The sequence below is a fragment of the Nipponia nippon genome, unplaced genomic scaffold, assembly GCF_047370975.1.
Source record: "Nipponia nippon isolate SJK-2023a ecotype South Korea unplaced genomic scaffold, ASM4737097v1 scaffold_1, whole genome shotgun sequence".
In the NCBI taxonomy this organism is placed as follows: Eukaryota; Metazoa; Chordata; class Aves; order Pelecaniformes; family Threskiornithidae; genus Nipponia; species Nipponia nippon.
Genome location: NW_028262290.1, coordinates 143,573,242 through 143,596,470, shown reverse-complemented (window position 1 = coordinate 143,596,470; position 23,229 = coordinate 143,573,242). Strand labels below are relative to the sequence as shown.

At 41.7% G+C, this 23,229-nt stretch overlaps 1 protein-coding gene across 7 annotated transcripts in view; it reads left to right on the top strand.

Annotated features, from left to right (window-relative positions):
• Window positions 1-893: 893 nt before the first annotated feature.
• ADAM22 (ADAM metallopeptidase domain 22) overlaps window positions 894-23,229 on the top strand; it is a 140,814-nt gene continuing 118,478 nt past the window's right edge. For all 7 annotated transcript variants that reach the window (XM_087775578.1, XM_087775561.1, XM_087775550.1 and 4 more), the window contains exons 1-3: window positions 894-991; window positions 1,144-1,292; window positions 18,351-18,427. In XM_087775578.1, the coding sequence (XP_087631704.1) occupies window positions 934-991; window positions 1,144-1,292; window positions 18,351-18,427 (284 nt within the window). In that variant the 5' untranslated portion in view covers window positions 894-933. The remainder of the gene's footprint in view (window positions 992-1,143; window positions 1,293-18,350; window positions 18,428-23,229) is intronic.

The window sequence follows — 23,229 nt, the reverse complement described above, 5'->3', positions numbered from 1 at the left end:
CCCATTTTCAGAAAGAACCGTAGTTAAGAAAGGTGAGATACGCAGGGCTGACAGGCGGTACTGCTGCCCTCGGCTTCCCGGTAGGTGGGAGTGTAGAATTGGGTTGCAGATGCAGCCATCCCTATGCTGAGGGAGAATAATCCTCGCGTTTTGGGGAACGGGCGTCGTGGGGACTCCTCGACACTTCTGCCTCTTGCTTTGGCCTTGCTTTTGCCTCTTGCTTAGTCCAGGAGAGCACGTTGTAACTTGAACTGAATGATTCTGCGCTGTAATCCTTTTCGACTCTCTTTAAGTGTTAGTCCAGCAGAGAAAGAGGGGAGGGAGTGGGAATTTAAGAAAGGCGGAAAAAAGGTCACAGGGAAGGGAAATGGAGGTTTGCTCTGAAAAGGGACACTTACTTCAGGGAGGAGAGAGGGGCTGACGGCAGCGGCCCATCAGAGGAGGGGCGGGGGGCAGTACCAGCAGGGAGGGAGGGAAAAGGCTCCGGCTGCCTCCCCGGAGGGCTCCCGCCTTCCCCCGGCAGGACGGGCTGACAGCGAGCGCAAGTTTCGCGGCGGGGGCTCCCTCGGCCCGGGGGCGGGGCGGTGGCGGGGCTGCCCGGCGGGGCGGGGGCGGCTGCGGCCGCTCTGCGGCGCTCCCCGGGCGCCGGGGCTTCCCCTCCGCTCTCGCACCGGTACCTCACGCCCTGGCAAACGACTACATTTCCCAGCACTTCTCTCTTCCGAGCGGGCTCTGCGGGGAGCCTCGCCGGCTCTCGCCATCTCCTTCCCTCGCAGGGGGCTCGGCGCGGCGGCGGGGCGGAGCTCGGCAGCCCCGGCCCCGGCCCCGCGGCAGCCGCGGCCCCGCAGCCCCCCCCGCCCCGTGCAGGCGCGGAGCCGGCGGCGGAAGCCGGGGCGGCACACGGCGGCGGCGAGCGGGGCGGCGGGCAGCGCCATGCGGGCTGCCGCCTGCCTCCTCTCCCTGGCGCTCTGCGCCCTGCCCGCTGCCCCAGGTGAGTCGCGGCCGCGGGGGCGGCGGTGGGGAGGGGGGGATGCCGCGCCGAGGGCCGCCGCGGAGCCCCGTGGAAGCGGAGCCTCCGCTGCAGCCTGCGCGCCGCGGGGGGCGAGGGCGCAGTCGGCTGACGGGTGCCTCTCCCCTGGGCAGGAGGCGCCGGGCCGGCGGCGGGGCGGCGGGACGAGAGCCGCTTCGCGGAGCGAGAGAGCATCAGGCCCCTGCGGCTGGTCTCTGGCGGCGGCGGGGCGCGGCGGCCGGCGCTGAGCACCCGGGTGCGGAGCGGCGCGGCGCGGACGCAGGTAGGCGGCGGGCGGGGGCGGGGGGGGACGGCGGGCGGCCCCGGGCACCTGCGGCCGCGGGCACCTGCGGCCGCGGCCTGGCGGCCCCGGGGGGCGAGAGGTCCGGCCCCGAGCACGGCAGAGACGGCGGTGCCGTGTCTCACCCGCACCCCTCCCCGAGCGTGTTTTTACTGCCGAAGGGTAACCTTCGTTTTAAAGCGTTGCGCGGTGAAACGCCCGGCTCGTTTTCCCGGAGGAGCACTGGGAATGCCGGCCCTGCTGCAGCAGCGCTCGGATGAGTTAAAATGGTCCCTGCGCCTGTTGGTGCCCTCCCCCGGCGTCAGCGGGGCTGGGGGCCGGCGGAGCCCGCTGCCTGCGGCTGCCGGTGCCTCGGGCAGCCACAAAATGAAAGTTGCGGTGCCTTTGCGGCAGCGGGAGTTGGAGCGCTGCGGCTTCGTTTCGGCTTCTGGCTGAAGTGTGGGCAGGGTGGGTTTGTGCTCTGTGGGCTCGGGTGTGTTTTTAAAAACAGAAATTGGAAATGGGAAGGGAGTTGCTTGGAATATAACATGTGAACTTAACGTAGCAATTTAACTTGCCTATTATTACCCAAACTGGGGTATGTTTTCAGGTTTCTGTTCTATGAAGACCAGTCCCTATAGCTTTTAACAAATAGCTACCCCAATTTATATTAAAATACAGTGATTTTGATCTTGATCACTAAGCATCATATTTGAGGTGGTACATGGCTGTTACATCTAAAGGAAAGAAACGTTGACTATGCTGTTATAGATGAAGAACACAAAAAATTTGTGCGTTTGAGGTAACTGCTGACATCCAAGATGAGTTGCAGGCCTCCGTCTCCTCCTTTTCCAATTGCCTACTGTCCATTTAAGAAAAAAAACAGCTGAAAAAATTCTTATATTTCTTTTTTTTTATAATCCATAAAGCGTAAGCACTGACAGCTTGCATTCTTTTTTTGTAGTTAAATAATAAACACTTTTCGTAGCATACTTATTTGCCTCTGAACGTAGCTGATTCTATGTAAAGGTTTTTCAGATGTGAAGGCCATATTTATAGTACAGTAAAATACGATTCTAAAAGTTCCGAAATGGGTCCTTTGCTTAAAAAAAGAAAAAAAAAAAATCCTCTCAGCATTTCAGGATTCTTTGAAGACCCTTGGACATTCACAAGTTCAAATGCTATGTGACATGTCTGTTTAAAAAGTAGTAATGGTTGCTTTTGGATCTAGTATTAGGATTCAAATGCTGGTCTTAAAGAACAAACTGTTAATTCACGGTTTTTTTTTTTCTGAATGTCTCAAATTTATGCACCAAATCTTATGCACATAAAATTTTTTCAAGTCATCCTCATTTCGTTAAGCTGTTGGTCAGTATTAGCGTTAATCCAACCAGAAAAGAGTGTGACACTGGTGGGTTAAAAAGGGTTAAATGCATTTGTTTCACAACGGTCTCCACACTAAACTGAGCTTAAATGTTTAAAGCTCTATGTGCAATGGCAACTTTTCCTTCTGATTAAGAAGTTTCCCTCTGCTGCTTAAAATATCCACAGCCTCTCCCATGGTATCTGATGGTTGTTACCCACTGAAGGATGCAGTAGCTGGTAGTGATTTGGAGGAAGAAGATTACAAAGTGAAAGCAGGCCAAACCGAGTGGAGCAGTACCGATTTTCTGTGCTTCTCGCACAGGGCATGGTTGCATCCTAATTGCAGGATGCTGCATCCCTTGCCCGGAGATCTGAGTCAGCTCGGCAGTAACGGACCAGCAGCGTGGCTGCCTTTGCTTCACTGAGGTTTTGTAGAAGCTGCGTTTAGTAAGGTGTTTTTGCAGTAATAGTGTTAACTATTGCAGCTGAGTAATTTAATATCTTGACTCTTAAAGTCTAGCATCCCATAAAAAAACCAACACCCTTACCTCTGCCAGAATGCTTATCAAAGTTATGGACTGAGTTAACTTTTATGGTTGCTTTTGGGTGGCTGTTAAAAGTCACATGAAGTATAAAGCTACAATGTGCTGAATTCTGCTCACCCATGCCTGCCCTGAAGAGTTAACAGTCCAACATCAGTGGCATATAAAGGGTAGGGGAACAGAGGTGCACTCTCCATCAATAAAAGTTTCCTATGTATTTGTTTTATGATTAAATACGCTCGGACTGTCTCCGTGCCCTATTCTATCCATTGCTAGTAGTCTTTGGAGAGCTGTGTATTAGAGTTAGAAAAACTGTTCTTGAATAGATACTTCAAACCAAAGCTAATGGCTCTGTGGATTAGTTTAGGGAGGATGCTTCTTGGAGGAGGCTGAAGCATTCAAGAAGAATCTCTGATGGCTGAAGGACAAGCAGCCATGTCTAGAAAAGCAAAGATACCTCAATGGGATAGTGCAGTCAGAGGACTAGACAATGAGGCTGTAGCTGTTGAATTAATGTAAAACAATGTAATTGTGTTTTGAATTGGATAAAGATAAAAGGAGAGAGAGAGAGATGAGCTGGAGAGAAGGAAATCGCATTAAATCGGATCGGATTCCTTTAATTCCTGGATGAAAGCTTTAGCTTCCGAAAGGGCAGAAGTCGTACAAGAGATCCCTCTTGTACAAAAGCCTGAGTTTGGAGTTGCACAAAGGGAAATGAAGATGGTTGTTCAGGGGAAGGCAGAAGGGAAGCGTGGCCTTTGCAGATCAGGAGTTTCAAAACAGGCTTATAATGGAGTTGAGCCAGAGGAGTGTAATACGAGAAAACGAGGTGAAAGAAGGGAATTGAATGCAGAAATGACTGGGAAGTGATGGTTGGCAGATTTCTAAAAATCTATGGGTTTTTTTCAGCATTTGTTGAGGTCTTTCTCTAGCAACCTCTTTTGTTTGGTTTGGTTGGTTTGGTTTTTTTGGGCCATTGCCATAACTATTGGGTGACTTCTCTACATGCATGCTTTACTCTTAAATAGTAAAGGAAATAGTCTATGTACTCATCCTAGAAACCCAGATTGTAATTGTCTAAGAAACAAAATCAACGTGCTCACAGTTGTAGTTGTCCAAGATTGCTGGACTTCAGAGCACAGCATAAGGCAAATGTAGGCTATTATATATTCACGTCATTAATGTTTTAACATACAGTATATAGTGGGCGTTGGAGAATTCATGTGACTTTGGGTTTCTGCTTTTAATTCTACCATGGAATAGAGTCACTACCAGTATCTGTGACATTCCTGTATTTCAATTTCTCTGTTTCCCAAAGGGGGCCTATTAGCAGCTGCACAGCACTTAATCTAAAGAGTAATCAAGATAAGATATATCTGAGAATATGCTAATATTAATATTATCATTAATGCAATCCAGGATCCTAGCAATGGACACTTAATCTAGTGTTGCATAAATAAGCCTATTAGAAGATGAACGTCCTCTATGGCAGGGGCGTTCAGTGAAGGCTAGGCTAAGATTTTTGTGTTTAAAAGAAAGAAAGTTCGTACTGTGGACATTCATAAGGAACCTTTTAGCTCCATGCCTTGACCCATATTTTGGTATTGTAAGAATCACATGGGAAGTCACAAGTTTCTTAATACTTTCCTTTAGTCAATACTGTGCAGGCCTGTTCTTCATTAAAATGTGGGAATGCGTAAGCATTCTTCCCCACTGCCTGTATTCGTTCTTCCACCTGTGAAGGAGAGCAAAACAAAGCACAAAGTATGCCTTTACAAACTTGAGTTTGTACTCTACATCAGCGCCTGATTTGGCAGACATTTTTCTTCATACTTTTCGGTGGATCTAATGTTCTGGTTGCAAAGATGAGATTGATTTTCTAGCTGGAGATTAGAGTACCAGACCTCTACATGCCTTCACCCAACAGATACCTTCCCTCAACCGTAAGTATACCTTAATAGTGATCTTGCTCTCAGCTGGAGACTGCTACTCAACACCAGCGGAGAAGGGTCCCAGTTCTCCTTGAGGCCAGCACTTTGTGGTCATGCTAATAGGTCTGCACACACAATCTGAGGGACGACATTGTTCATCTTGTGGCTTTCATTGCGTTATCCGTTTTTGAGATATCTAGGTGTTGATATGGAAATTCGGGAGATTTGCGATGATTTTCAGGGGGAACAAGGTCCTGACTCAATGACCTACTATAGACATAGCTTCACTCATCTCTGCTGGCTGTGCAAAACATTCATAGTATAGCAACTAATGTTTCTCAACCTGTTTTTCACTTGTTCATTGCCAGTTGTCATGAAGGTACGCTGGATTCCTTCCGAAGGGCTGACCTGGTTGTAGGGAGCCAAGTGTGAAGGGGCTCCAGGAGTGAACTGTGTCTGGAGGTAGATGTACATGTTGTTTGTAGTCCAGAGTGACTCAGTAGTTTTCAGCAGAGTATGTAATTGGCTTCCACAGTCTGCATTTCTGAATTGTTTGTGACCAAATGATACAATTCCATGCATCGATTTGGAAGCATGGCTTACAAATTTCTTAAATACCTTCTTATTGCTAATAATCAATTGCAGAGAAGCTCTGCTCTGTCATGCTGAGCTTGCATAGCTCTACTTGCACTTGGAGTTGAAATCTTCATTAGTTATTCAGGTGTTGCCTAGTCTTTGCTATTGGATTCTCTGACTTCTTGGCCTCTCGCTTTAGTCTTTGACCAGGATATCCCTGTTCTTTGCAGGTGCTTCTGATACTGCTGACTTTGTTTAAAACATTCTGGCTTTCTCTTCTGATGCTGTCAACTTCCGTTGGTATTACAAGTTCCCATGTTTGGTAGTTCAAACAGTTAGAATCTGTGGTTAAAAAATGAGTTCTGACTGTTGAGGGGCTTATATATATAAAGCTCTAGATTTTGGGACTGATGGATGATGACTGTTGGAAAGAGAAGTGTCATGAGAAATTGCCCAATTTTAAAAATTCTTTTCTGCCTGCTTAATCAAATGACTGCTGTCTCTTGGAGAAACTTAGGCACCATTTTCAATGAAACTATCGCAAAACTGAAGGGGGATGAGGCTAAACGGGGACTGAGGCTGTAGTGAGCAATAAGAACATGCATTTGGTGTACTGCCAGATTTGGTTTTCTTCCTGCCTTGTTGCCTCTTCTCTCTCTTTCCTTAAGGTTTATAAGGTGTTTGGCAAAATGTGTGTGATACTTCACTGTATGTTCAATGTAAGGAGTTCTGCAATATTCATGTGAGGATAAGATACTTCACCAGCCTAGTGATACTCTATTTTATGAATATGTGAATGACAGTTAAAATACCAAGTCTTTCAATGCAGGTCCTGCCTTCCTGAAGAGAAAAAAAAAAGTGCTGAAAGCCAAACTTTGCTATAGATTGCTGCATGCTGCAAGGGCATTGAGAGTGCCCTTTGATTTCTGATGTAAGAGGGGCTTCCAGATACACCTTTTTGTAAAATATATGTATTCATAGTGTATTTTGGTATTTCATAGGCAAAGAATATTTCAAATGTCTAATTTATCCTTCTTTGCAAGCTCATTTCAGGGAAAGTCTTTCCCCACTTGATAATGAGATTTGATATGACAGTAAATGAATATGTCCAAAAAATCATCCAGCAAAAAACCCCTGCTAGCTGCTACTTCGGAGTTCATGTTGCAGAAATATCATATCAGGACTCGGATATCGAGGGGTGATTAGAAGACATAGGTATCTTTGAAAATCCTAGTCTGGGTAAAAGAGCTGCATGGGAAGTCTTTGGTTTGTGATATCTTCTCTTGCTTGTGGCATAGCAGAGCTGAAAAGAGAGCTATTCCAAAAGCTATGGCTTAATCTTGTAAAACAGGCTTATATACAGTCATGAAGGATCTTAAAGGCTCAGATGTAAAAATCCTTATAGAAAGTGTTTTTGCCAACATTTGCATGTTGCCATGATCAATGTAGTAACTGCGAAGTCTGACAGAGACGCCCTTCCCAGCTCCAGTAATCAGTATCTACATTTACTCCTGATCTGTGTTGGTGCTGCTGAGTGCAGGATAAAACTGGAATATTCTTCCTGCCACTGTTTCGCTGAGGATACCTGTTTTGGGACCTCTGTTGTAGCTAATGACCTGCTCTAACGCATTCATGATGCAGAAGTGTGTTGCATTTCAAGTAGTGTCACGATAAATTTTGCTGGGATTATGGAGGAACTACATATGAAGTTAACATTCGCTCTAAAACGTTCGTCACAAGAGCATTATGGATGTACATGTAACACTGTCATGGTAGATCTGGCATTATATTATTGTTCTGGTACTTCAGGTCCCCTTCGTAGTCTTCTCCGTAATGATACCAGTCTTTAAGTGACTCAAGACTAACAACTTTTCTTAGGGCTCTGCTTGTTAAAACATTGTTGCAGTTATCCTGTCAGACACTGCTTAAAGGTCAGTTGAACTCTGTAAAACCTTCAAAAGCCTGATAAGGTTCAGCTCTCTAAATTGTGGGTCCGTCTGTCTAGTGCTGTCTCAGTGCTTGTCCCTCTCAGATCAGGCTCTGCTGAGGTTTGTGGTCCTTCCGCTTACTGCGGCCGCCTCCTGCCAGGTTTCTCTCCCTTGAGAGTACGGGGATCCTTGTCTTCAGCTCCCATGGGTTTGAGCCAAAGCCTCTTCTCCTCCTGGTAGATTGCCCTTCTGCTTCAGGGGAAGCAGTGCACTGGGCTATTGTCAGATGATCTGGTTGCCAGCGCAGGCCCATGTCTGTTCTCTGAGTCTGTATAACCATGGATGTGGAGGGTGAAGTCCAGTACGATCAGAGGATCAAGCCCTCTGCTCTTGGACACAGCATTGTGGTGTCTTCCTAAACAATATCTCTTTCTCACTCAGCTACTGATATGGTTCAGTTTTTTGGTCCCTAAATAGTCTTTTTTTCAACATGTATTTTCAAGAAACAGTGTTAATTGTGGGTTTTTTTTTCCATTTTAACCACAACTGCTAAGTTTTACATCTCCAAAAATCACTGTGACTCCCATCCTGTCTCTCTTCTCTCTAGTTTTGACTCTTCCTTTAATTTATTTTAAACTATGTCAAATTTACTATGATTGTCTGGAAAACTTTCAGACAAGAAAGCTTTCTGAGCCCTTCTAGTCATCATCTTCCCTTTGGCTTGCCAGTGGCCTCCTGGGAAGTTTATGGCTATGCTGTTCCAAGGAGATGTCTTTTGGAGTGCATAAAGGATCACAGAGGCCTGTCAGATGAAGTTTTGCTCTTCATAGCCACAGATGCTCCCTGATAGTACTCCTCTGAAGCCATTGCAATATTTGCATTAATCTGAGGAGGAGAAATCATTGCTGCAGGGACGAACTCCACAGCAGCAGCAGCTGTGCTGAGCCACAGCCAAGTGTGGAACCATGTCTCTCTCCTCAGATGGAGGCATGTTCAGTGCAGAGGAGAGCTTTGACCACGGAAGATTGTATCTGTGCAAGCTTTTTAATACTTTAGTGGGATCACTGTGTGAGGGAAAGTTATGTTTTTTCCCCGAAATTTTATTGTGTGAGCGTTGAGCAGGAAAGGTGGCTGAAGAGCTGCATGGGAGTGCTGAGCACACGGACAGGGTGGGTTCTGCCAGGCTGTGGTGTGCACTTCCACGATGGGGGTTGGCTGGTTGGGTGGAAAGCCACTGTCACCTGAAATTAAGGACACGAGTATGTAGAAATCAAAGTAAGTGGCAAATGATGTAGGGCTGTTTAACTGTTGAGTCAAGAGGAGTCCAACTTGAAAACTGGATTTGTTTAAAGAAGGTTAAGAAGCATGGCATTGCTGCTGAGTATTTGCCATCAGACAGCGAAATTTGGTGATTCCTCGGATAATTTGACCAGCTCTGATTTGTCTACCTACACCAAATTCACTTTACAATCTCTTTATCTTTTTTTTTTCCCTAAAAAATTGAAATGAATGTTCCCAGACCACAACACTGTAGCAAGTGACCACGCTTTAGAAAAAACATGTTCCAGAATGTAATACTAATACAAGGTTTAGAAAAAGTTTGTGTGGGTAAATGCCTTTTAATGGTGCCTTGATACTGAAAGTGTGATGTATGTGAGCGTGGAGGCTACAGCCCTGACTTAGAGCTCAAAAATTGCCCAGAAGAATAGCAGTATGTAGGAACACGGTCTGTTCCAGAAATGTCTCCTTGGAGTATTTCAGCCCCTGAAATTCTGTGGGAATGAAAAAAAATCCATCAGCTGTTTCAGAAAATACATACGGTGAAAATGTTGATTCATTTTGATCTCCTAGGCTGTATCAAGAGGAAGATGAGTTTTGAATTGTGCTTTTCTCCCACTTTTCAACTTTAAAAGGACTTTGATACTTGAATGTAGAGGGTGAGTCATATTTAAAAAGTATTATCTGTGGACTTGATTGAGCAATGTATTGGCATGCCTAAGAGTCTGCAAGTTTCTTCAAGCCCTTCTTAGCCCATAGTGCTGACAACATGTTAGTAAACTTTTTGCTTTTACCTGAGAACCGTTTATGGGAAAAGTTACCCATGTTGGTAGGCTCAAGGTGTCAAGGAGTGCTTGCTACTTCCAGTAGCAGCTAATCTTTTGGTAAGCTTTCTTCTGTATACAAATTAAATGCAAGACCAGTTGAAAATGTTTGGAATATGTCATTGTGTTGCTGAAAAATGTTTTGGTCGCTGATACTTGTATAAAGGAGCAAAGTTAGTGTGCGCTCTTTTTATTACATTTGAGTGCTTTGTTCATAATGTAAAGGCCATGTTAATGGAAGGTTTCTGCTGATTCCTCTGGTAGCAGAACTCTGTTCCTTCATTTCTGAGGCCTATAAGAGATGCTGAAAAGGGGGCCTTTCTCTAAACATTATTGATTCCTTTCAGAGCTTGGAAAACAGGCAGCTAAAAATGACCTCAAGGCACCATCTGCTTTAGCGAGGGAAATGCCTTCACTCCTCTTGACTCTTAGATCCATTGAGCTTTCCTTCTTGCCTAAATGGTGTCCTTGAGACAATAGTCCTTTCTACAGCTGAATGACACACTGATCCAGATGGCTTCATCCTCAAGGGCTGCTTACGGCGCGTGCGTTGCTACCCTTGTTGTGTGTTCTCTCCCCCTGCAGATGCGCTGTGCTTTGGTTGTTTGCCTCTCACGCTGCGGCTGTGCACGCGTAGTGGCTCATGTGGGTTCTGCCCACTCGAAACTGCCAAGCATCCTCAGGAGAGGGGGTATTTCACTGAAGAGAGATTTTCCTTGTGTCCTTTCCCTCTGACCTCATGCTTCTTCACAAGGAAGTCGGTTCACCGTCTAGTTGCACAGTCAAGTCCTGTAGTATCTAGTGAGACAGATGGAACACATTGCTCTACCGCTGTTCTATCTAGCATTGCTCTTTGTGGTACATCTGACCCTCTGAAACCTACAGTCGCTGTGGGGGGCGATGGAAACTGCGGTGTCCCTGTGTCACAGTGTCAGTCTCTGTTTGCTCAGCTCCCTAGTCTTGGTTTTAGAAGTGCAGTCTTCAATGGTTGTCAAAGCTTTTGTATGAATTATGGTAGGAAAACATTCTGAACTTTGCAAGTTTTCACTCATGACTTTCCTTTGTTTCCTATTTGCAACCCAATACTTTATTAATCACCCTCATAATAACCTATTTTATCATACTTCTCCTAGCCATTAGTCTTCAGTGAAGAACCTTATCAAATGCATTTTAAAAACATGAGGTTGAGCAGTCACCAATTTTTCTGCTTTTGCCCCAGCAGCGATATATGTTAGACCTCTTGCACATTAGTTAAACGTGACCTTTTATACATGAATCTTTGCTGTTTCCCTTTCAGAAAAAGAAAAAAAAAAAACAAACCAAAACCAAACCAAAAATGGGAGCATGGCTTCCCAAAAGTTCTTGCAGTTCTTCCTTTCAGTGGGATATGAAGACTTTTACAACAACAGAATTTACAGTAGTTAGTCTCATAGGAAATCAAAAGTTATAACTAAAATTTTCTTAAAGTCAAACTAACATAATCTTCTATACATAAAAGCACAGCGAGTATAAGATCTGGCACCATGGGGTTTTTCTGGTGCTAGAAACGAGTGTTAGATTGCCTCTTGGGAAGCAGCATCTTGCCCATTCAGTTACTTAAATTTGTCCTTCTAGATGTGTGAGATCAAACGGTAGTTCATGCTAAATTTGCTAGCAGTGACAGCTTGATAGTTTTCCTGTCTTCATTGCTCCATCATTTAACCTTGGGTGAATTTTTGAGAAAGATGAAGTGGAGGGAAGGAAGGAGAGCAAGAAGAGAAGTTTGCAGAGGAAAATAAGAATTATTTTTTCTTAGTCAGTTTATTGTAACTGTTCAAAGATGCGCACGGTTTTGGAGTGTTGTGTGAAAATCTAGGGTGAGATGCAGGAGCAGATTTAGCCGAGTCCGTCAGAGCTCTGCATTGTATCTCTGTAGGACCTCTGAAGGATCCCTGCTGCTACCCAGGTATTGGATCTGCAGTAGTGATACCTGCGTAATACATTGCATCAGTTTGTGCTCAGGTTTCCTTTTTCCTGGTGCTGTTCCCCTCATCCATGTTTCTGAGGACCTCTTTTACTTTACCATATTGAGTAAATCCAAACAGCCTCTGATTTCAAAACCACAAATAAATAATAAAAGAGGTTTTTTGTTTGTTTGTTTTTTACTATTGAGAAGAACGATTACTGGCATTTTAGAGGTACAAGCAGGCCTTGCTTCTGACTCTGATTTCATTGATAGTACGATGTTTATGCAGAGAAAAGCTATTTTAGGTCATGTTTATGACTTTGTCAGGATCTTCATCTGCTGAGAGCTGGCAAAACCACACCAAAGTGAACTGGGCCATGGCACTGCGCTCCGGCTGATGGTGTTTAGCTCTCCCTCTGCCCCACCCTCATTTGGCACAGACAACAGATATGTGATCCAGGATTCAAAAATGAACACGGACCTCTTAAAATCTTTTCTTATTTCTAGCTTTTCCTCAGAATAAATGACTTATTTACTAAATGTACCCCAAAGAGGCAGCTGTAAAAGCCTTTTCATCAAACCATGATTCTATTCTGCAGTTTTTTCATTAAATAACTTTTTCTTTTCCCCCTAAAGAAAGCCCCATAGATATTTAGATTTATGCATTGGATAAAAAGAGAGAGCTTGCATGAAAAATAGCAAATAATGATGATTAATATAGTAAATGAGTGCCTATAAATATTTTGAGAATGCTAGGGAAAGTAAAAAAGAGATTTTGCAATTCTTTAATATGCTGTGATATGTGATTCCAGTTCAGTGACACTGAACTTTAGATTAAAATTAGATATTTGCAAATGGCAACAGAGAGGGTCTGAGGAAATCATGTTACATTTATGTTTTATTGTTTATTTTTTAAAAGTGATTCTTTGGCTTGGAGATATTTATTCTTATTATTAGATCTAGGCTTATTTCTGAATTTTGTTTCTGAGCAAAGTTTGTGTGATTTTTTTTTTTTTTTTCTTCTTAGTGCAAGTAGAAAAGTAAGCTTTTGGACAAATCTCTTATTTTACGTACAGCAACAATATACTCTGGATTTATTACAACACAACTGAGGATGAAAATTGTACTTTTATAATGTGCACATGTGCTAATTAGCTCTATATTCCTCTACTGTAGCATAAATTTATGATTGTTTTCAAAACCACAGTTAAAATTCTTTTTAGGTAAATCTACATAAAAATATTAATATATTTTTCATTTAATTTCATGAATGTATGTATTTTGATTTCCCATGGACTTATCTGTGTCCTTACTAAACTTGAGAAACAATCATTTCATACATACTTAGGATTGTTAACAAGCTGAAGTTTCTGTTTTCCCATTAAATGGAGGAGGTGAAATTAAATTAATAGCTAAGGAATCTGTTATTTTGTAAATGTGACTGTCCCAGAGTGTCTGCTATAAAACCTCACTGTTCTTACAAGCTCTGAAGCATAGCTTTTAAGTTCTCTCTTGCTATAACACTCTGTATTATATTCTCTCTTGATTCTCTTGACGCTTTTCTTCCGAGTCTACGAATTCGATCAGAATCTTTTAATTAGAAACCACAATGCTATAAATAGTAGTAAATATAAAATTCCTTGCATCAAAGGGCAAGCATATAAGTAGGATTTTCTCATCAATCTTTTTTTTTTTAAAGACATTATTTTGATAGAAATTATTGTTATCTCTTCCAGCAAAACTTACTAAAAAGCATTTAAGTGCTTTATGCATGATACTTCTGAAGTAAGAAACGTGTATTATGAGGAACTGCACGTTATATCGCAATATATTTTTAATTCTCTTTTTTCTTATTTTAATGGGGAAAAATATTAGTCATTGTGTTACTATGCTGCTTTCAACACCCAACTAATTATACACGATGTGAGGAAAATTTCTAAAATATTTTTTCAAAATTCTTGTTAGTTTGATTATAAAGAAAGTGTGTAGTGCGTTGTGTTTCACTGGTGGTTAAAATATTTGACCTGTTTGAAATGAAGATCTTCCAAGCATATTTAAGGTTACCTACAGTACAGTGCAATGAGGATCAACATTGATCTGCAATGGTAGATGTTGGTTATAGTTTATGTAGGTGTATTCCCTTTGGAGAGATGCTGGTTCTTCAGGGCCAGTTTCTGGAGAAGGCTGATCCCCAGCAGGGGTACTGAAGGGACTGTATCAAAAATCATCATTATTCTGTTGTGTTTGTTTGTAATAATAAAGAGTTGTACTTGCTACTGATTGCCCATCTCCTCTGTTACTGCAGTCATCCCTAAAGCATAGAGCAGGTGACTGAAAATAATTGGAATCATATCCCTCTTGGTTTGGCAGGAAGGTTTGCATACCACTTCTGTTTTTCTAGAATTCAAGCTTTTCATATTTGTTTTAGATAAAATATTTTTGTGCTTAGTGATTTGAAATAATCCTTTCCACTCCATTTATTTTTCATTCCTTTCAGACATTAACTGAGATGCTTAAACTTTGCAATCTTTGACAAAAGCTAGCCCTCCCATAGTTGCACTGGATGCACGGGTTGCTTAGTGTTTTCTGTAGGGCGGCTTGCAGGGTAATACACTTTACATGCCACTAGAAATTGCATCTGAAAGTACTGCAGCTAATTTCAGAGTTGTTATATTTTCCTTCTTCAGCTGCATGCCATTAAAATTTTGGAACTTTTTGATTGTTTTGGATGCACGGATACTGCGCTTTTCCATTAAGTTGTTGGATTCTCCTTTCCTGGCTCTTGTTCATGTTCTGCATTGAGTGCATCTCTCCTGGTCTCCAAGAACACCCCTTTTACGACCCAGTTGTCAGCCATCAATGGTTGTTGAAAAAGCCTCGAATTTTCTGAGAAAGTTCCTTGGTTTGAGAACGGAATGACATAACTGATTGTCTTGCTTCAGTGGTTTAGAGGAGCCTTTGCAGTGGTTTAGAGGAGCCTTTGCTTTCTTGTTACTTCTGCTTGAATGAGATGGTATAGATGGCATAAAAGTACTTATTTCCTTTCTTTGGGTTCTTTTATTGACATATGTCTATGAATCCAAGCTTCCCTTTCAGCTGGCTATTATACCTATTCACTGAGCAGGCAGGTAGATGTGCTTAAAAATAATGTAGAGCCAAGATTTTTTAAAATCCATTTCTTTATTTCGTGTTTTTTAACCAGATACTCAGAAGAATTGTTATCCTTAAGAATGTAGTGGGTGGCACTCTTAAGGTGCAGTTTTTTGTTATGCTGAATGTTAGCTGTCATCGAAAAGGGGAATCCGTCTTCCTCTTCATTCTCTCTTGCATGTCCCCTCCAGCTTCTTTCCATCACATCTAGTCATGGTGTGACTATATAGTTTATTTGGATCAACTTATTTGTTCGAGAGAAAACAGATCCACTCCAAGTAATGATTCATTTTCTGAAGCTGATCTGACTTTCTGGGCAGTCACACGAGCTGCCAAGGGAGAGGAGGTGGGAACACATGGCCAGGATGGGGCAGAACTGTCTGATTTCGGCAGCAGCCCACAGTGTGCGGTGTTGCAGTGTATTACAGCTGTGTATCAGGGTTGAAGGAGTCTTTGAATCTGGAAGGGCTGCAATTTCTGGAAAGGGCTGAGTTTGGCTATCCAAAATGTGCATCTTCATATCTCAGTAGGTTTGAGATACACTTGAGAGATGCTTGATTGCATTTGAGCTTAAACTTAATGGTGAGCTTCCAGGGTTTGCACTACTTGTCTTGGGGGTGGGTACATCTGTGTAATGTTTTTCATCTTAATTTATTAACAAGTCTTTTCTCCCTTAAATCCACATTAACAACTTCTGTCAGGGAATAAGTGTGGTCCAGGGTCACCTCAGAAATACATTAGCCTTGTAATTGTTTATCTTAGAGTTACGTTCAAGGGAGGAAATTTCCCAGACCAAATCAATATGATGCAATATGCCTAGCAGTTAAAACCCAAACCAAACAAAAAAAAAACCCTAGTCATTTTTGCTCTTATAGTGAATGAGGTGAATATGTTTTAATGACAAATGCTACATTTAATATATGTATATTTGGAAATTTAAGTGAGGCTTTTTATATTCTTCCTTACTGACGAATTCTCTTTCGGTACCAGCATATGGTCATACAGAAGACTTGGTTATGCTGTGTATACAGATCTAAATGATGGCATATGTTGTTAACAAACAGAAATAATAAAGTGCTGTAGAATGTCCTTTGCATTTAATAATATAATGTTGAAAAGCGAACAGCTGGGCTGCCATTACTCCTGTGATCAGAAAGTGGTTGTTGTGGTGCAGGTAGGTAAATGAAGGTTAGTTAAGGTTAGCAACATGCTGCAGTGGAACAAGGGAATGACCAAACTAGTGTTGGCCCTTAGTACCTTACTCGGCTCTTGGCCTGTCACATCCTCTTCGTGAGCAGCAGCCTAAAAATTCACAACTAGCAAGAGAAGGTGGAATTTAAAAATCATTCAAAGCAAACTCTGCTGCCTGAGAGCTGGAAAAGAAATGCCAGTGCTGATGTGATAATTTGTTGATGGTTGTTTTTGCTGTTTTTGTGGTTGTGCTAGCTGCTGCAGGCCAGAAACAGCTAAATGGCGGTCCTGTGGGTGGGTGGCTGTACGTGCTGTGGGTGTCTGTCGTTGCCTTACAGGTACCAGCCGGCTGTGTCACGGGTCATTTGGGACTAGCTTGAATCCCTTAATTTCAAAAAGTGATCAAAATGGGTGATGTGAGGAAATTACTGAATTACTGTCTTTTTTTTTTTTTTTTTTTAAACTTTCTGGCCAGAAAGTATGCTTTTAATATTGATGGTAATTAATCACTGAAATTATTTACCCAGATAACGTAAACTAGGCGTTATATTCAGTTAGTTGGTCAAAGATTATACATTTGTTCAAAAGAGATGCTCTTAAATCATCCAGAAATTACAAGAACCACTTAGTGAAGAACTGTGGACTGTGTTACAAAATAGGTTGGATGTAATGGGGATAGCTGAAAGGATATCTGACTCTGTGAATTGCATCTACTGAGAGGCCTTCTAAGAAACTTTCCAGTTAATACTGCATCCTTCTAAACTGTACTGTCAATATCTGGAATTTCTCATCAGGCAATTTTGCATGCATATTCACTGCAGTGGTACAGCTAGGCATTTTTATAGAGGGTATTCAGCCTCAGCATCCTCTAATAAGAGAAGCTGTCTTGACTTTTGTTTTTTTTTAAAGGAATCAACTTTTTGTAAATATGTATTCATGGTGGTTGTCTTTTTTATTTATTAATACTTATGCTTATATATATAGGGATAAAAAGTAAATTCTGCTGTAGGGCAACTAAAAACTGTAATAAACAAAAAAGTCATGATTCCCTCAACTTTCCATTTCTTTGTTGCTGTTCTTTTCCAGGGAAACTGGTATTCTCAGCTCTTCTGGATTTAATGCCTATTGAAAGCCTGCCAGTAGTTTTAGAGGGAGTGAATTTGATGATTCACATTATCCCATCCTGTCCTGTGTTTCCCAGAGTTTTCAATAAATCATTTGTTAGAGTTGTACTATCCTGTATTGTATTTATTTAGAGAAGTGTAGTTTAGAGTTGTAAGTGGTTCTTCAGTGTTTCCTCTTAGATTCCTCTGCCTACATGCTTCAAATCTTAATGTGCGGATTTCAATGGAAAGAAAATAAAAACAAAGTTGAGACTGCTCCAAAATGTCTGAAAGTAGCTTTTCTTAGTAATTAGTTAAACAACATGTCTGTTCCATTTCTTGGGAGTTTTCAGGTCTAGAAAGAACTGTTGCGTTTCCATTGGATAGCTGAGTATTTTCTGCCACTACTACTAGAATACATATTCTGTTTCTGGCAGATCATGAGTTACAAGGTATTCTCATGTTTGTTCTCTATAGGATTGAATGAAAGCAATTAATTTGGGGAAAATAATATGGCAAAGAAAGACCGGAAGAAAGATAGAAAGATAGATAGATAGATAGATAGATAGATGTTTCTCTAGCACCCATTTTTCTTCGGTTTTAGTGACTGCTCAGGGGGTTGGAGTTTTGGGAGCCTTTTGGAGGAGATGGGTTACAGGGTGGTGAGTCAGAGCTTTACAGAAAATGCAGTTAATCTGATTTTAGCCCATTGCTATCACCTCACTGTATGGGTTTAAATGAGAGTCCATCTGACTGAACAGTTTATTTAACGTAATGTCCGTGAGATTTGTGAGCGTATCCCGGTCTGACCAAACTGCTAATGTCTCAGCTGTTCTCCACTGGTCTATGTCCAGAGTCAGGTTAAGGAACGAGTAACACATTAGCTGGGGGAAGTTTTCCACTTGTGTTCGCTCTGGGCTTTGCCCAGGATGGAAGTTCAAAGAAAAGAGCCGTTCCCTATGGTGTGGATGGGTTAAGATGGGGGGGTTACTAAGGCAGAGCCTCCCAGTCACAGGTTGTGGTGTTGGGAATTCTTGAATAAACCTCATAGATTCAGAAAACAAATCTCTTATTCATTATCATAGACTGCTTTGTCCATTTCAGTGCAATTTTTTTTGGTTAACGGCATATTGTTAATTAGTAAGTATATTTAATTTATGTGTTCACAAATGTGTACGATATGTTTTGTTGTAGCTGAATACTAATTCCAGTCTTTTCAATATTGCAGTCTACCCACATTGCTCGAGCCAGCTTCCAGGTTGATGCTTTTGGATCATCTTTCATCCTAGATGTGACGCTAAACCAGTAAGTGATGACCGTATCTTACTCTACATCTGTTCAAGACCTGGTGCCATTGAAATACCATTTTTCAATGGAGGCTTTAGAGGCTGTATTATAGCACAAATGCTATTTCTGGGTATTGAATTTATCTGTAGTAGTATATTTCAAGTTCGTTTGTTATTTTCTCAAATACTGTTGTAGGCTTTGATACTCGCATTGTTACTACGTAGTAGCTACTGCAGTGTAACTAACGTTTTAGTGTTATAATTTCATTTGTCGTCTTTCAGTTTACTATAAAGACCAATTACTATACTCACGCAGAGCTTCCTTGGATATTAAGAGATGAAGTTGCTGAAAACTGGTAGCTGTTAGCATTTTAATAACCAAACGTAAAGTACTGGAGATACAGCAATTACACAACAGCTAATCCTCAAAAAAGAATGAGATGGATAGTTGGGAATGAAGTTTTTCTGGCTGTGTTTACAGTTGTCTGGGAACAGAGAAGCATTATAAGGCAGTAGCACACTGTGAACTTCAGTCTATGAGGAAAGATTGAACAATAGTAAACTTAAAGTGAAATCTGGTATGTGTCTTTCAGTAATGAGATTTTGAAGTAGCTTTTTAGCACGGCTGTTTTAAAATAGGAGTTGCTTTGCTTTTCTGCTCTGAAGTGAAAAGAGAATAAATAATATGGTAAACAGAAATACTTTCTTAAGTAATTCAGCTCCTAATAATTGAACACAAAGTTGCGTGGTTCAGTTTCAGTGTAAGAGACAAATTGCTCAGTTGCTACAATTTTTTCTGCTATAAAGATGAACTGTTCAGGTTGCAATGGGAGCCACTCAAATTTCAGGTTTTTTTCACTTGTAAGTACATTTTAAACAGTGGCAATTTCTTTATGTGCACTGACATAAGTTAAAAACCACATGTGAATCCTTGCTGGTTACAGACAGCAGAGACACTGCGCTGCTGGAAGGAGAGGGAAAGAGGCTGGTTTAGAAGTATGATTTTATAACAAATGCATTTTAAAATAATTCTAGAGGAAGAATTTCCTGCTTAAAAGCACCAAGTCCACAACATTGAAGTGTTTGTGGGAAATAGCAGTTTTGTATACGTATTTATAACTTACTGAAAGGAGGTTGCACAAACCTGATTTTATTTTGGGTGGCAGATTAATGGTGTGGTCATGGTTAGTTTCTGAAAGGTCAGGATTTTCCTTGTAGTATGAATTTCAGGTCATCTTAATAAAAGTAAACACATTTAATAATGGTATATGAAAAGACAAGTTACGGATGTCATTTTATGAACTGCAACAGTTCTCTGTAGGTGGATTTTTTTGTTTATGCACATGTGCATATGCACATAACCACAGACACACAAACACTTATGTTTAAAATTTGATTTCTTCTCAGCTGGATCCTATTTTTATGCCATTCTTTTGTTGTCTTTAATGATATTAGACCAGTATTTGTATCAGTAAAACTGTTAAAATGTGTCCTGACTGTTCTTAAGAGTGCTAGAATCCAACTTAAATATGAACTTTTCCTGAGGAGCTATGCTTTTTATAATGTGAAAAAAAAGTCCTATCACAAATCATGCAAAATGAAAACAAGAAGGCTTCAAGGAAATTAAGATGTTTGGCTTCTATCATGATATTTAAATGAATATTTAAACTGCTTCTGAAATAGGATTTACGGATCATCATATAAAAAGAGGGCCAAGTATACCGGAGCAACATTTAAAATGTATTCTTAATTATTATTCCTGTGAACAAATCTGTTATATTCAGAAAGCTGTATATATTTTTATTCTCTTCTAATTCTTACTCTCCATATTATATTTTGTATGTATTTTCTAAGGCTCCTGTGAGAAAAGCACTGGTTTTTCTGAGGAGTGGTTTGCAAATTTAGCCCACAGTAGCTTTATAATTGAAAAGTAGTTGAATGTTTGAAAGGAGCAAGGTTCAAGATTTTAGTTTTCCTCTGGAAAAAGTATCAGTGTAATATTTATAACTGAACCTCTGCTAATATTAAAAGCATGCTGAAGCAGGCCTCTGTGGTAAAAATAGCTCTTATGCGTAATATACATTTGAGGAATGTTAAAGGAAGTATGAGGGACAGAGAGGGGGAAGAATAATTTACAATACATAGGTTGTCAGAAAGGATGGACCCTACCTGCCTTTGTCAGTCTCCTTTCTTGCAGTATCCCTGTTGTTTAAAGGTTGGTGTGTATGGCTCGTACATCTGAAGATATCTGAGCATCATCTGTAGTTCCAATGTCAGTGGTGGACAGTCACAGGGAAAGTGTCATTCTTCTGTATGGTCTCCCAATTTATGGTGGAAAAAAGTTCAAAATTAAAACTATAGTAGCAAACAGAGAGCTTTAAAAAAAATCAGAAACTAAAATATACACCTGCTCCCTAATATCTGCAAATAGATTTTCTTCGTTTACTGCTTTCTTTGTGGGCTTTATTTTCTCTGTTCTCTTCAAATCTATCTTTTTATCTGACAATCAGTTTCTTTGTTTCCTCCGCTGCATTTGCCTGTGCTTCATTATACATCCCCCTGTTATGTACCCACTTGTATTTCATATTCTGTTGTGTTTTTATATTTTCCATCTCTTTTCTTACTTGGTTCTCTAAAGAGTCACACATGTCTTTCTTTTCCATCAGGAATAATTGTCCCCTCTGCCATCGTGATAGACACCACACAACTTTCTTGTTTTTCTCTCAGCCTTTTTCTTGACAACTTTGTGTACACTGACAGTTGAGTCTGGCAGAAATGTTTATGGTCTCCTACTTGTTTCTCTTTCCCCATTGCCTGATACCCTCTGTTTTATCTCTTCACTTCACTAAAGGAGATGCTACTATTGAATCTGGGTGTTAGCTGAAGCAACTTTCCTTTCCTAGTCCCTTCGTGTGCTGCCTCTCACAACAGCGACCTGTCACCAAAGGCTGGTCTCTGCAATGAAACAAGCTGGGAAGGTACAGGAGGTGGGCAGGGAAATCAAAGAGCAGAGCTTATGCTGACATTTCAGGCACGAGGAAAACTGAGGCCCAGGATGGATGTTCTGCCAGTCCTGGATGCAAGTGAGAGGAAGGAAAAATAATTTTCTAGGTGGCAGTTTAATTTAGCATTGAAATCTGTATGCTTTCTTCTTCCTCATTTTGGATCTCAATCAGTTTTGAATGTGATGTTCACATTAAATGCAGATGTGAGATACAGGAAACATTACCTTGAATGATGACAAAAAAAAATAATAAAAAGCTGATATAATTACAGTGTAGTTTACTTTTTTTCAGTGGTTGTAGTTTCTCCACATATATCGCTGTTCTTTCTCTTCTTTTTTTCCCCTGAGTTGCTGTAGTGTCTCTACAATAAGCTTTTTTTGAGATACAGTGTTTCTTTTTAAACTTTTTTTGCCTGTTCAATTGGCTGAAGTATTTACAAAGGAGCTTTCAGATCGAATCAGCTGTATTTTTAAAAGGTTCAATCCCTTAGGCAAAGGTGAGGGATGTATTAGTTGCATCGGTGTGTTTATGAATCCACTGCCTCGCTATCCATGTGCGTTCAGAACTGCATCTAACGGAGATGTTTTCTGTGGCCATCTTTGTTAATGCCGCCTTCAGCGTTAGCAAACCTGGGGCCTGACCACTGGGCCATGCAGGCGGGTGCTGCTTGCAGCCTTCCCTCCTTCAGCACACGTCCAGCTCTGGCCATCAACCCAGAAGCGTGCAGGAGTTGCACAGCAATTAAAGGTGCTTATTTATTTTTTTAATTCCTTCCCCTTGAAGTATTTAATACTGTGATAGCATCTGTGGCTCAGCAAATGGCTATTTCTTTTTTCATGCAGAATATTTCTTCTTAAACGTAGCCACTTGACCATTCACACTCTCATCTTGGGTTGTAATTACACGATTAAACAGCAGAGCTCACCAGGAAATGGGGCATGTTTCCCAAAGCCTCTTTGGTCCTGTGGACCATGTGGATCTGTCTGAGGGGACCTCGGCCAGGGCATGTCCATCTGCTTGGGAAACAGCAGAGACCTAATGGCAGAATGGGACAAAGCAAGCTGTGATCACGGGGTTGGATTGGGAAAGAGCACGCTGCAAGTTTGTTAATCAGAAAAACTACAGTATCTGGGCTTGTCTGGAGTGTGGACAGGCCCTGGCACAGGGTGACCACCCCAGGTTCGCTTCGTGGTTGCCATGACTAGCAAGAAAGATGATTATGTTCCTTCCTTGCTGCAGCATCATCCTTCATACAAGGGCTCTGGTGACTCCTGTCATGGAGACAGGCAGAGAGCATTTCTAGAGCCTGAGTCTGAATTGTGGTCACTTACGAGGTGTAGCATGCACACCATGTGCTCTGCCGAGGGGACTTGTGGCCTTCAGGAAGCTCCCTGGAGCGTCTGGCCTGCACATGCTCCAGCTCCCTGTGCTACAACAAGGAGAAGAGCCCTCCTCGATCATGGCTTTTTTTGTAAGAGTGAACACATCCATAGCATGAGATCCTCTGGTTTGTGGTGATGGGGAAATGCTCTGAAGAGTCATGACCATAACTAAGGATTTCAAGCTTACATTCAGCACTTCAGGACTGCTGTGTCCTTCCAACTGACACTCAGTCACTGGATGGAGCCTAATCGCCACCTGCTTTCTCTTCTTGCAACACAGATGTAATTCCTGTGGCCCATGTGTGGAAAATAATCTATAAAGAAGTAGTAGGCTGGGCAAGACGTGTTCAGAAACCCTACCCTCTTTAGGAAGCTTACACATCTTCTGTTCCCGTCGAGCGCCTGTCCATGTCCTGGAGGAGTACCAACACTGT